At 42.9% G+C, this 13,513-nt stretch overlaps 1 protein-coding gene across 2 annotated transcripts; it reads right to left on the bottom strand.

Moving 5' to 3' along the window:
- Positions 1-2,560: 2,560 nt before the first annotated feature.
- LOC141584346 (HLA class II histocompatibility antigen, DRB1 beta chain-like) lies at positions 2,561-12,720 on the bottom strand. 2 transcript variants are annotated; one of them, XM_074398217.1, is made up of 6 exons: positions 12,512-12,720; positions 7,629-7,889; positions 4,468-4,749; positions 3,672-3,782; positions 3,175-3,198; positions 2,561-2,899 (listed from the first exon to the last, which is right to left on the bottom strand). In XM_074398217.1, the coding sequence occupies exons 1-6, from the start codon at positions 12,576-12,578 to the stop codon at positions 2,886-2,888; spliced, it is 759 nt and encodes a 252-aa protein (XP_074254318.1). In that variant the 5' UTR covers positions 12,579-12,720; the 3' UTR covers positions 2,561-2,885. The 2 variants fall into 2 exon arrangements, with proteins under 2 accessions (XP_074254318.1, XP_074254319.1); XM_074398218.1 differs by having other exon boundaries at positions 7,629-7,844.
- Between the last annotated feature and the right edge of the window lie 793 nt (positions 12,721-13,513).

Below are 13,513 nucleotides of genomic sequence, written 5' to 3'. Positions count from 1 at the left end.
TTCTGCCTCAGCCTCCTGAATAGCTGTGACCACAGATGCATTCACCATGCCCTGATAATTTTTGTGTTTTTAGTAAAGACGGGGTTTCATCATGTTGGTAAGGATGGTCTCGATATCCTGACCTCCTGTTCTACCTGCCTTGGCCTCCCAAAGTGCTGAGACTACAGGCATGAGCCACCATGCTCAGCCACATACAATTAACTTTTTAAGAAATTGCCAAATGTCCAGGTGTTTGTAAAATCACACACTCCCATCAGCAACACATAAGGGTTAAGAAAATCTGTTTCCCTTCAGATACAGTGATGATGACGATGATAGAAATAACATCTGTCTTTGTAATTTTATGTCTTCTATTTATGTTTCAATTGTTATTTTTTCAGCATCCATTTAGTGAAAGAAATGAGCTTGGAATACAAGTTACCAAAACCTGAAACTGAATCTCAACCCCTTCTGTTTCTAATTCTAGACTCTGTTTTACTAGTACATTTAATTTAATAAATATCAGTAACAGTGCATTTGTTCTTAAAAATTCATAGCATATTTTAGAAAATATATAGTATATTTTAGACTTTATAGAGCTAGTCATTTCTTTTTTTCAAAAATTTTTCTGGAAAATGTATTTACCTCATAAAATAACATGTCAGCATACTTAATTGAGTTCTAAAAACAATCCTTTCTGCTTGCTTTTTTATTTTATTGTAAGTTGAGTTAATGACTGAAATTTAATACTCTCTCGTATATGTATATATATGCACCCAAAACCCTGAATTGAGGATGCCTGTCAGGAGTTTCTAGGCCTTCATGTAAAATGTAACTACAGATACTAAAAACCTGATAGTACCACGATCTATCATTTTCCTACCCTGAAATCAATCTCTCCTACTCCATCCACCATTTATTTATTTTTTAAAAATTTGTGATTTTGCTCCTTTTCTTTTCTGTGCATCAGGCCAACTCTACAAAGGTTGAATCTGGCTTGTCTGAGCCCGTGTGATCCCACGGTCATTCCAATGTGTGAGAAAGTGGGTACAGGGAACACTCCGGAGACAGTTTAGTTGCTCCTTATAAAGGCACAAAGGAAAAAGTAGTATCCTTTTCCTGCCTTTGGGAGTTGCTACGAAAGAATAAGAAACCTAAATGTGCTGCAGGGGTCCTCCTGCCATCTGAGGAAAGCTGACATGCTGTGTGTTATAGAGAGATGAGCTATGAAGTTCCAGGATCACTGGTGATGCCATCGACCTGCTGAGTTGAGCAACCTTAGCTCTATCAGCTACGTGAGATAATGGGTTAAAGAAAAATAAAACCCGCAAGATCGGATTTCCTGCTATTAGCAGCAGAACGCATCTTCGTTGAAATATTCATCCCACACATTTTAGTTCTACCTTATAATTCCACACCACAAGTCTCATGTAAAATGAGACAAATCATATCCTCAACTTAGGGAACAAGGTCTATTGGTTGCAACTCTGGGATCAAACAGAACAGACATAATTATCAGCTTAATATATTCCTATAGAATTTATATGTACTTGTATTGCTGTGTATGTACAAGTAACATATAACTAAAAATAAAATATGCATAAAATACTGGTGATAATAGCATTAGGTCTTGGTAATTTATGTGCAGAAAAAAACATTAAGCTTGATTGAAAATAAAGTAACAATTGTCTCTGACAGTAGAGAAATTATGCTCTAATCATTATTATTTTGAAATAATCTTTTGAATGGATTATGTACTTTTAGATTGGACACATTTGAAACTGATTTTCAGAACACAATGAATAACCTTCCATCTTCTAAATTTGTCTTTCTCTGAAATCTGTACAAGTCCTTTGAGAAGATTATATATTGAAGGCTCTGAAATGAAAATGTGCTAACTTATAAATACACAATATGGTGGACACAGTTAAGAAAAAGTTCTGATGGACTTGCTGGCTGGTTTCTCATCTCATGTTTGCCACGTTCATTTCAGTTATTATAGTTTGTTCTCAGTTTTCAAGTATTGCCTTTTTAAACGTTGAGTTTACTCTTTTAATTGACAGGTAAAAGCTGGATAGTATCTTCATGTTGTACAGCATGAAGTTTTGATATATGCTTATAGTATGCAATGTCTAAATCAAGCTATTTAACAAACACATCACCTCACATACTTATAACATATACATGAAAACCATTATTCTACTAGGAAATAATCTTCTCTTTTTCTTTATTCTTTCTTTTTTTATTTTTTGAGACTGAGTCTCACTTTGTCACCAGGCTTGAGTATAGCTGGGCCATCTTGGCACAGTGCAAAGTCTGACTCCCTGGTTGAAGTAATTCTCCTGCCTTAGCATTCTGAGTAGCTGGGATTACAGGGATGTGCCACCATACCCAGCTATTTTTGTATTTTTAGTAGAGACAGGGTTTCAACATATTGGCCAAGATGGTCTCAATATTCTGATCTCAATTTCTACCCGCATCAGCCTCCCAAAGCACTGAGATTACAGGTCTGAGTCACCGAGCTCGGCCTTTCCTCTTCTTTATATATATTTTTTTACTTGGAGCCAAATAGACCACACAATTTTTAACTCCATGTTTGAGAAATATTTAATAATGTAGTGTGTTTGTGGCACAGAGTGAGTACAGATGCATGGCAGGCATGAAGGGTCAGGTAAAGTGTAACATAAAAGTTGAAGATGAGGAAATGCCATCAATGCTTGGACTTCAGGCCAAGGGCAGGAGCTGAGGAAGCCACAAGGGAGGACATTTCTGCAGAGTTGCTGAACCAGCAGCAACCAGGTCCTGAGAAAGCTCTCTCTTGTGGAAGAATAAGAGCCAAGCAGGAAAGCTTTTCATCCTGCAAAGCTGGGGCAGAAGGTTCTTCCTGGAATGTGGTCATCTTCCCTTCAGCTCAGGAGTCCTGCAGAGACAGAGGAAAGTGTTGTGTTCAGACTTGGCTCTACAAACAGCTTCTTTTCCCCTCTTTCGAGGACTCAGATGAGAGCACTACAGGAAGAAAAACAAGTTCCTAAGTCTTCCTGAGCCAATGCCTGCAGAGCACAGGCCTTTTCTAAGTGAAGAGGAGGAGTTTTGGTGTAAATTGTATGATCAGAAATTTGGATCCAAAATCTTTTCCTTATCACCTCTACCACCATTCTAGGGAAACTGTTTCTAAAAGAGGATAAAAGGTATTACCTGTTGGCTGAAGTCCAGAATGTCCTGGGAAAAAGAGAAAAACATAAACACTTAAAAGATGTAGAAGCAAATAGTGTCCTCCAACACAATGTCCCAGCCCTAGATCTTCCACTTGAGATTTATCTAACACCACAACCTACAGCAACCAGGGTAGAGAGGAGCAGAAACAGACCAAGTGACCCTCAAAGCATGAAGTATCTGTCACAGGATCCAGTGTAATTGCATTAGATGTAGTGACTCTTCTTTAATTTACTCCAGGATCTCAAACCAAGGACCCCTGCTTGTTAATCTTCCTCATAACTCTGCAGGCCACTAGCTATTATGCTTTCACATAGTGACCACGTCCTGATGATTTCTGGATTTGCAGGACATTGAAGGTCATTTGGGGAAAGAAAGACTTGTCCAGGTCCATATATGCTGAGAACTATCCTGAGCAAATCCATATTTTCTCCTCCAGAAAAGCCTATGGAGAGAGCCAGCTACCAAAGACTCCTCACCTTTCTGATTCCTGAAGTAGATGAACAGCCCTGCCCCAAGGAAGAGCAGGCCCAGCACAAAGCCCCCGACTCCACTCAGCATCTTTCTCTGTGCAGATTCAGACTGTGCTCCTGAGAGAGGAAGCCAGGTTTAGTGATTTTTACCCCAAATTGAACCTCTTGAATTGAGATCCTGAGATTCAGAGCTTTGAACATGGGGAAGAAGGCTGCCCTGTAAGAACTAAAATAACTGGCCATTTCTGGAGAAAAAAGTGTTTTCAAATCACACTGAACAGTTAGAAGGTTCAGGCATCAAACCCATTCAAATATAACAGCTTTGATGTAAGGCCTGACTTCACCACCTGATCAACAGAAAGCCTGAGACTCAGTGAGGTTAAGTATTTTCTCTAGAGTGACAGAGCTCATAAAGGCAGAGCTGAGGTTGGACTCCCCTCATGTCAAGAAGGCCCCTACAGTTCGCTCTTCTCAGATCACAGCAAACAACTCACAGCAACAGCACCAGAAGCACAGTCTCGGCGCAGGGCCTGGAACTCAGAGAAGGTGACCCTGTCTGTGACATCATGCGGAGGTTTAAAAAAGGAACAGCCTCTCCTGCCTGGCAGGCATGACTGCTTCCCATGGGGTGCAGGTGTTTCTAGAAACTATTACAGGGCTCCTCCCAGTGACCTGTGCTGATGGAGATTGGAACATGGAGCAAATGAAAATCTGATGTGGAAGAAGAGAATCCTGACACTCAGGGATTAGCAGGTCCCCTTCTCGGAGGGTGAGAAATTCATGAAGTCAGAAAGCTGCTCACTCCATTGCACTGTGATAGGGCTCATCACGCTTGGGTGCTCCACTTGGCAGGTGTAAACCTCTCCACTCTGAGGAACTGTTTCCAGCATCACCAGGGTCTGGAAGGTCCAGTCTCCATTCTGGATCAGGCCTGTGGACACCACCCCAGCCTTCTCTTCCTGGTCGTTCCGGAACCACCTGACTTCAATGCTGCCTGGATAGAACCCACTCACAGAGCAGACCAGGAGGTTGTGGTGCTGCAGGGGCTGGGTCTTTGCAGGATACACAGTCACCTTAGGTTGGACTAGGAGAACAAAAGGGAGAGGGACTGAGTCAGGAGGACAGAGCGAGTCTCCTTGTTTGGCTGTTTGTTGCTTCTCTGTAAACCCAGGCTCTGGCCTTGACCAGGCCTCCAGCACAGCAGCCACGTGGCCTCACAGTGACATCAGCCCGGAATTTAATCTTTATAGTGGGGACTCATTAGATTTGAGAGATGTTGTGAAAAATGGTGTTTGGTTCTTCATAGCTTAAATTGGCATGCATTGTCAAAGTGTTTACACATCTTTCAAAATACTGATGGTATTAATTAAAGCTCAGTTCCGAGCCAGGTTGCCTGGTCCAAATCCAAGGCCTTTTACTGGTTGATTCTGGAAGAGTTTTTCAATTCTTCTGTGTCTCAACTTTCTCACCTATAATGGAGAATAATTATAGTAATTCATCTCTTGGGGTTTTATGGGGTTAATGCACATCAGTGTATAAAACAATGTCTAAAGACAGCCTTCAATTATGAGGTCAGAAAGGTTCTCACTCCATTCCACTGTGAGAGGGCTCACCACACTTGGGTGCTTCACTTGGCACCTGTTTATCAGCCTTGTATACCTGGAGAAAAAAATATGATTTAAAGCAATGTTGGTATATAAAGGGACAGAGTAAGGTACATGAGGAAACCGAGGATGAATGTTTAGAAATCCTTCCGCCATGCACTCACACCTTAGAACACCACAGAAATGGTTGGGCACCTGGAAAGGTGAGACAGACAAAAATGATTCTCCAAATCTTTAAGTTCCTAGAAAAGCATGAGTCCTAAAGCAGTGAGACGGATGAAGGAAAGTCGTTTTAGGTTTGAAAGCTCTTACATTTACATGTAGCTGATCAATGCATCTCCCGTGCAAAACAAGCATAACTATTAGAGACCTGTCATTGTAAAGTGATTTTTCTTTCCAGAATGACATTTGGGTCAAGGCAGGGTCTGGGACTCATTAGTTGGGGTGCCTGTGCCTAGGAAAATCCTGACACTAGCAGACTCTCAATAAATATTTTTATTTTTTAAGAAAGAAGCATAAACCTGGAGATAACAATACTACAAAAAGGTAGATTTAAGATGGATTGTGAATCATTAATACAAATTTTGCAATATGTTTTATTAAATAAAAATGTTCAAATTCTTAAGATGGAAAACAATTTTGAAAATCAACATACAAACCACAAAATGGAGAAAATGCTGAATCAAATATCATTAAAGTGTTACTAGTCTTACATTACAAAGAACCCAGACAATCGCTAAGAAAAATACTAAGCCCTGGAGATAACAGATAACAGATCATTGTCCATTACCTCCCAAATACAACAGGGAATTCTTAGAGCAATCACTATAATCCAGCAATGAATAGGTCAAAATAATTCAAAAGAATTACAAATTACAAATATATAAATTAAAAATTAACCGGAAACATAGTTTTCAGTTTTGGTGAGTGTCAAAATAAAGGTCACCAAAGGGAAAGGGAGGTAAGTTGTGTCACAGCTATTAGAATAAGGCTGGAGCGGTGGCTCACACCTGTAATCCCAGCACTTTAGGAGACCGAGGCCAGCAGATCAGGAGGTCAGGAATTTGAGAACCCTTGGCCAACATGGTGAAACCCTGTCTCTCGTAAAAATATTAATCTAGCTGGGCGTGGTGGCGCGCGTCTGTAGTGCCAGCTACTCGTGAGACTGAGGCAGGAGAATCCCTTGAACCTGGGAGGCGGAGGTTGCAGTGACCCAAGATTGTGCCACTGCACTCCTGCCTGGTGACAGAGACTCCATTAAAAAAAAAAAAAAAATGTAATTACTAGAAAAGTATTAGCATTAGAATAAAACAGTAACAATGTTTTTTTCTTTTTTTTTTTTTTCCACTCTGTCGCTGAGGCTGGAGTGCAGTGGTGCAATCTTGGCTAACCTCAGTCTCCGACTCCTGGGTTCAAGCGCTTCTCCTGCCTTAGTCTCCCGAGTAGCAGGGACTAAAGGCACGCCACTACGCCCAGCTAATTTTTGTATTTTTAGTAGAGACGGGGTTTCACTGTGTTGGCCAGGATGGTCTCGATCTTTTTAGCTTGTGATCCATGAGCCTCAGCCTCGCAAACTGCTGGGATTACAGGCTGACCCACCGTGCCCAGCCAGTAAAAATGTGTTAAAACTTTATTCAACAAGATAGTTTCACAGTCATTTCAACTATGTAAAAATATACACACTAAGGAAACAAAAAATAGTAAAAAATTTAGACCTAAGAAAGTTTCAGAGGTGCCTCAGTGGTCTCCTCAGTTTCTCTAGAAATTGATCTGATGCTTTTGCAAACAAACACCGCACACTTTGATTTCAGAGGCTGCATGAAGGGTGTGTGCAGGGACAGTCTGGAACTGGCCTTCTCACACTACCCCAAACCTCCCACACCCTCAGCTCTCCTCCCCTGAACCCTCACCCAGCCACACACACCTCACATTTCCCTTCCTGCATCTCTAAGGACCCAGGACAATCCAGGTCTCCTCCCTCTCCAGCCCCTGCAGCCACCTCCCATGTCACCTCCCCACAGAGGCCTCCAGGACAGGAAGAAGCCCCCTCCTGCCTCCCCTCCCACAACAGCCTCACACACAAATCCACACTCTACACACACACCTGTGCCCTCGGAGCTCCCTGCTCAGGATGGAGAGGACTCTATGTGCTCACAGATGGCGCCCGCTCTCTCTCTCTCTCTGTTTCTCTCTGAGTCTCTCTGAGTCTCAGTCTCTCAGTGTCTCTCAGTCTCTGTCAGTCTCTGTCTTGGTCTCTCTCGGTCTCGCTCAGTCTCTCCCTGAGTCTCTCTCTGTCTCTCTCAGTCTCTGTCTCTCTCTGACTGACAGCTCACAGGGAGGCCCCGCCCCGCGCGCTCACCTCTCTGCGGCACCAGGAACCTCTCTAAAACTCCGTAGTTGAATCTGCACTTGTCCACCTCGGCCCGCATCTGCTCCAGGATGTCCTCCTGGCTGTTCCAGGACTCCGCGTCAGGCCGCCCCAGCTCCGTCACCGCCCGGAACTCCCCCACGTCGCTGTCGAAGCGCACATACTCCTCCTGGTTATAGATGTGTCTGAACAGGAACCGCTCCATCCCTTTGAAGTGATGACACTCATGCTTAACCTGCTTCAAGAAACGAGCTGTGGGGACACGGAGGATCCGGTCACAGCGGCGGCCTCCGGGACAGACACCGACAGCGACGCCGCCATCGGGGCTCCCTGGGCGGGGTGCGGGCTCTGGGAACCCTGACCGGCCCCACCCGCAACCCCGGCCCGGCAGCCCAGGGGCTCATCCTCCGTCTTCCTGAGGCGGACGGGGGCTGGGGAACCGGGAGGGAAAATCTCCTCTGATCCCAAGTCTTTGGGCCCCTCCTGCCTCCAGCCTGTTCCGGAGACCTCCGAGCAGGAGCTGGAGGAGGATCCGCCCCGCCCCGCAGCCCGCGCCGCCGCCCCCTGGGAGCCTCCGCCCAGACACACTCTCCGCCCCTTCCCTCATCCCGCAGGCTTCGCCCGTTCCTTCAACAGCCCTCACCGCGTTCACCCTGTGAGCACTTCCTTAGTGACGACCTTGTGCCAACAAGGAGCCTTACACTGTGAATAATATCAAATGTGGAATCACTACGGAAATCTGAGGCATCGTAGTGAAAACTAATTGCAGCAGCATCGCTGTTTGTGACTTAGAAGGGGGCAAGTTGTGAAAAGTTAATAGAGACAGTGATGCCCAACAACTAATGAAAATGGTGAAAAATACTGCATAAGGGGAAAAATAAATATGAAGGTATTGAACTTGCCCTGATAAACCGATTCAACAGGAAACTGGTTGAATTTATGCAACTGTCTAGTTTTTTTTATAGTGAAACAAGCAAAAATAAACCATAAAGAACTGAATGGGGCGGTGAGTGTATAGAAGATGTGAGTCTAGGATTTTCAGGAAGAGCACAGTGTGAACCAGTGCGCTCAGCCTCAGAACTGTTGACATTTTGGAACAGATGATTCTTTGCTGGTGACGGAGGCTGCTGTGAACACAGCCGGTTCTATAGCAGTGCCCCTGACTTCTACTCATTAAATATCAGACGAAACCCCTGTTCTGACACCAAAAATTGTTCCAAACATTGCCACACATTCCCCAAGGGTGATGGGAGGGATTGGAGGGGGGCAAACTATGCCTGGGTAGGAATCATGGGTGTGACCGTCTGAAAACATCTGTGTTGAATAAGCCACTATTAGTCATGGAGCAGCTGAGAATTACACTGAAAAATAACCATTGAAAATCTTGGTCCTACATAAAATGAATGGTTTATAAAATTCTGAACGCATTACAGTACTATCTCTCCCAAAAATGAACTTGTTGAGAACCAAGATTTATTGATTTCCTTGCCTTACCAATCAGTAATGAAATCTTATCATTTATCTTTCATATCATCTTCTTTCTTAGTTTCTCTGTCACTGGTCCACTAATTATCTGTAGTAATGAATCACAAGCACAGCTATTTTATTCTTGTTTAATTTCCCAACTAACTAATTTATTTCAGCCTGCCACTCCAAACAACATTAGTAGGATTGAAATTACCAGCCTTGTCTGGATGTAGAACTCTCCTTTTGTAGTCAAGTCCCCTCAGAAAGGGAGAAACCAAGAAAATGACATTCTCATACAGACAGTTTACAAAAAAATGAGCAGGTCCCCAGACTTTGAGTAAGACCCTCTTCACAAAACTCCCTTTGGCCTTTAGATATCTGGCAGAGAGGAGTGCACTCTGGATCAAACAATGTGTATGTTTTTATTCTTAAATTATCTAAGCACTTTCTTTACAGAGATAAACTTAACAAATAAATGTGTGAAGGCGCTGTCACTGTGTCTTACATGGTTAGCCCTGTAATCCATGCTCATATGTCCCTCTTAGTTTTGATAGATTTGGCAAATAAAACCAGAGGATGCTTAGTGAAATCATGATTGCCAAAAAATTATGGTTGTGTATCTGAAATTCAGATTCAACTAAGAACCTGTGTTTTATGTGGCAACCCTAGCCCAACTTGCTAGTGAAACCTCAGAAGGAGTGATTTAATACTTCCTTGTGTTCTTCAACACATGCTGTGATAGACATATAGAACTAAAATGATAAAATGCAAAATGAATGAAAATGAAAATGAGCTCAGGTAGAGCTCCCTAAACATATGAACTAACGTTGGGTGAATCCAATTATCTCTTTTTTTTTTTTTTTTTTTTTTTTTTTTGAGACGGGGTTTCACTCTTGTTACCCAGGCTGGAGTGCAATGGCGCGATCTCGGCTCACCGCAACCTCCGCCTCCTGGGTTCGGGCAATTCTCCTGCCTCAGCCTCCTGAGTAGCTGGGATTACAGGCATGCGCCACCATGCCCAGCCAATTTTTTGTATTTTTAGTAGAGACGGGGTTTCGCCATGTTGACCAGGATGGTCTCGATCTCTTGACCTTGTGATCCACTCACCTCGGCCTCCCAAAGTGCTGAGATTACAGGCTTGAGCTACCGCGCCCGGCCCCAGTTATCTCTTTTTCACAAATGTGATGTCTTTTCTCTAACAGTTTCTTCTTTGTTAAATGCTTAGTGGGTTATTATTGTCTGTCTGTCTCCTGTACTGTTGTGTAACTTCCTTGAGAGTAGGGACTCTCTCTGTCTTAATCAAATAGAATGATCTGAAACTAGAGAGGAGCTTAGTAAATAGTTGCCACTGAGAAAAATAAGTGTGATTTACATGAATAAACCAGGGTTCTGGGAACTGATCACTGTGGGGATCCTGGAGAGCAAGAAGGGGCTGAAGCTCCAGCACTCTTTCATTTTAATGTCACACTCTAACCCTTCTCTTCCCTGTGAGAAATACAGGCAAACTTCTTCTTTCTCCTCTTTCTATTTGGTAGAAGAATTCACAGATAGAGAAACAGTGATTCAAGAAAAAAGAATTTTTTTTTCTTTTGAGATGGCATTTGACTCTGTTGCCAGGCTGTAGTGCAGTGGCACAATCTTGGCTCACTGCAAGGTCCATCTCCTGGGTTCAAGTGATTCTCCTGCCTCAGTCTCCTGAATAGCTGGGATTACAGGCACAGGTCACCATGTCCAGCTAATTTTTGTGATTTTAGTAGAAATGGGGTTTCACCATGCTAGCCATGATTATCTTGATCTCTTGACCTCATGATCTGCCAGCCTCAGCTTCCCAAAGCGCTGGGATTACAGATGTGAGCCATTGTGCCCAGTCTAAACTTTTGTGATTAAGATTCATCTCTTTTTGCTTGGGCTAGGCAGCCCACACCTATAATTCTAGCACATTGGGAGTCCAATGCAGGACGATTGCTTGAGTCCAGGAGCTTAAGGCCTGCCTGGGCAACATGGCAAAATTTCGTGTTTACCAAAATTACAAAAATGAGCTGGGCGTGGTTGCCTGCCTGTAGTCTTTGCTACTGTGGAGGCTGAGGAGAGAGAATAGCTTGAGCCTTAAAGGAAGAGGATGCAGTGAGTCTAGATCACACACGTACACTACAGCCTGGGTGACAGAGCCAGGACCTGTCTCAAATATATATATATATATATATATATATATATATATATATATATATATATATTTCAATGGATCTCATAATGCTAAGGGTCTGTGTAACCTTAAGAGAGTTATGAAAATGCTGGCAACATATCTTGGGAAAAAATAGAGAGAAACTAGAGGAGGAGGTAAGCAGACATGACTAATTATGAAAACTGAGGGCATGAAGGGTGTACCTATGAAATTTAGGGCAAGACCCCAGTAAGACAATGAGTTCCCAGGACTTGCTCATTGACTTTCAGTCCTAAGAGATGTGAACAATGTCCACATTCTCTCTATAACCCCACACATGAAATTTCTGATATTTGACCATTTTTGACTTACAAAAATAGAATTTCATATAATTTTTCCTAATTAGTTGAGTCTCTTCTTGCCATGCCTAGTTAAGAGCATGTAGGAGATGGAAGAGAAACTAGTACAGAAAGTTTAAAAAAGATTCATAAAAAACTAACCTGGGTCAGGTTTTCAGAGGATGCCTTAAGTTCTTTAGGCATCAAAGAATACCTCATAAATGCTCTTTATATGCAGGGTGACTCCAACTATTGAAGATGTCAGCTTCAGCCCCAGGGATGTTTCCCCATAAGAAAGTAAGTGCGCTAAGTATCACTTTTGTCAGAGAACCTACATACACTCCAGGGATACAGGATTTATAAACATTGGAGTTCAGAAAGAAAAGAAAGGAGATACTGGGGAGACCCCCGGGTACATCCTCACATATGAGGAAGAGGGGTCAACACCAAAGGTCTTGTGGAGGATGTAACACAGAATCATCTAGGACAGACCACTTGAATTTCCTTGACTCCCACAAAATTTTCAAAAGAAACCCTCCTTTTGTGTGACATAAGTCAACATGATAAAGGGCAGTGCTGTACGGAGAATTTATTTTAGCATCTTTATTTCTAAATCCTCTAAAGACCCCGAAGAAATGTTTTTTTCTACCAAATTTCCACCAAAGCTTTTCTTGGTGGAAATTTGAGAAGAAATGGCCTGTATCATGGCCCCTTACGCAACTCCCATGGAGAGGGCAAGTAGCCAAGCTCCTTTGGTGGTAGAAATAATTTGGGATCCAATGATAAAGATGGGGAATCTCTGAAGAAAACATCACAAATTGTTAATGGACATGGCCTGGGTACAATGTTAACAAAAATCCCTATTTTCCCCACCCCATAGTACCTCAGCACCCACAATGTACACTTACGTCGGGTGTCCCCAGCCAAAGCCAGTGGGGAGCTCATCACCATCAGTGTCACCGTCAGCGCTGCCATGCAGGAGCCTCCAGGGAGCCTCAGACAAGCTATGCTGGAGAACAGGACAGGATCAGGTGTCAGAGCACCAGGGAAGTCTCACTCGGGAAGAAATATGACCCTCCTCTATCCACATTTCAAGTTACAGTGAGGCCGCTACTGATTTCCTTGTTCCTGGATTGGGTAATCTCATGTTGGAGAACCAATCAGCATCTGAGTTAAGCAGCATCATCAGTTGCTACTCAGAGATTCTGTATGAAGGTCTTCTTCTCAACCAGAATTTCCTTCTCTAGAGGATTATTTTAATTTAGTACTTGAAAGGTTTGATCCAGTTATATGTGAAACACTTTAATTGGGACCCTATTGTAAACCAGCTCTGTGCTGGTAAGTGTGTTCACAAGTTTGAGCCTTGTAAGGGCATTCATTTCTCATGCTACAAGAGAACTGCTTCCAGGAGTGAGTGTGTGAGTGTTTTAGGAATAAAAGTGATGGAGTGAACATGGTTGTAAATCAAGAGAACTTTAATCTGGTTCTTATTGCACCACATCTTAAGGTTGTAGATTTGGGAAATTACTTCATGCCTCACAGTTGAAATGAAGGCACCGTGATTCATGTCTTTCAATACTAGAAAACGCTGTGATTCTGTGGACAACTCAAGGATCAGCAGCCCTGGGTATCTGATGATATGACACAATGACAGCAGTTGACTAGAGAGTTAACCTGTACCTATTCCCGGGTAGGGATGTCTTCAATAAGTTGAAGGAAACTCAAAGTTTGTTAATAATATAATCTGAGTAAAAGGGTTTTATCAAGTGTGTCTCCTAATGCTACTCCCAAGTTTAGTGGCACCTCCAGAACACACACAGGCAAGGGGCTTGCAGGGGCACCTTGTGCAATGGAGGGTCTGAAGGTGCTTTTGTGTAGAGCTTACCCTAACAATGTAATAAGGTCAACAG

The sequence above is a fragment of the Saimiri boliviensis genome, chromosome 4 (assembly GCF_048565385.1).
Source record: "Saimiri boliviensis isolate mSaiBol1 chromosome 4, mSaiBol1.pri, whole genome shotgun sequence".
Classification (NCBI taxonomy): domain Eukaryota; kingdom Metazoa; phylum Chordata; class Mammalia; order Primates; family Cebidae; genus Saimiri; species Saimiri boliviensis.
This window is presented reverse-complemented; position numbering and strand designations above follow the sequence as displayed.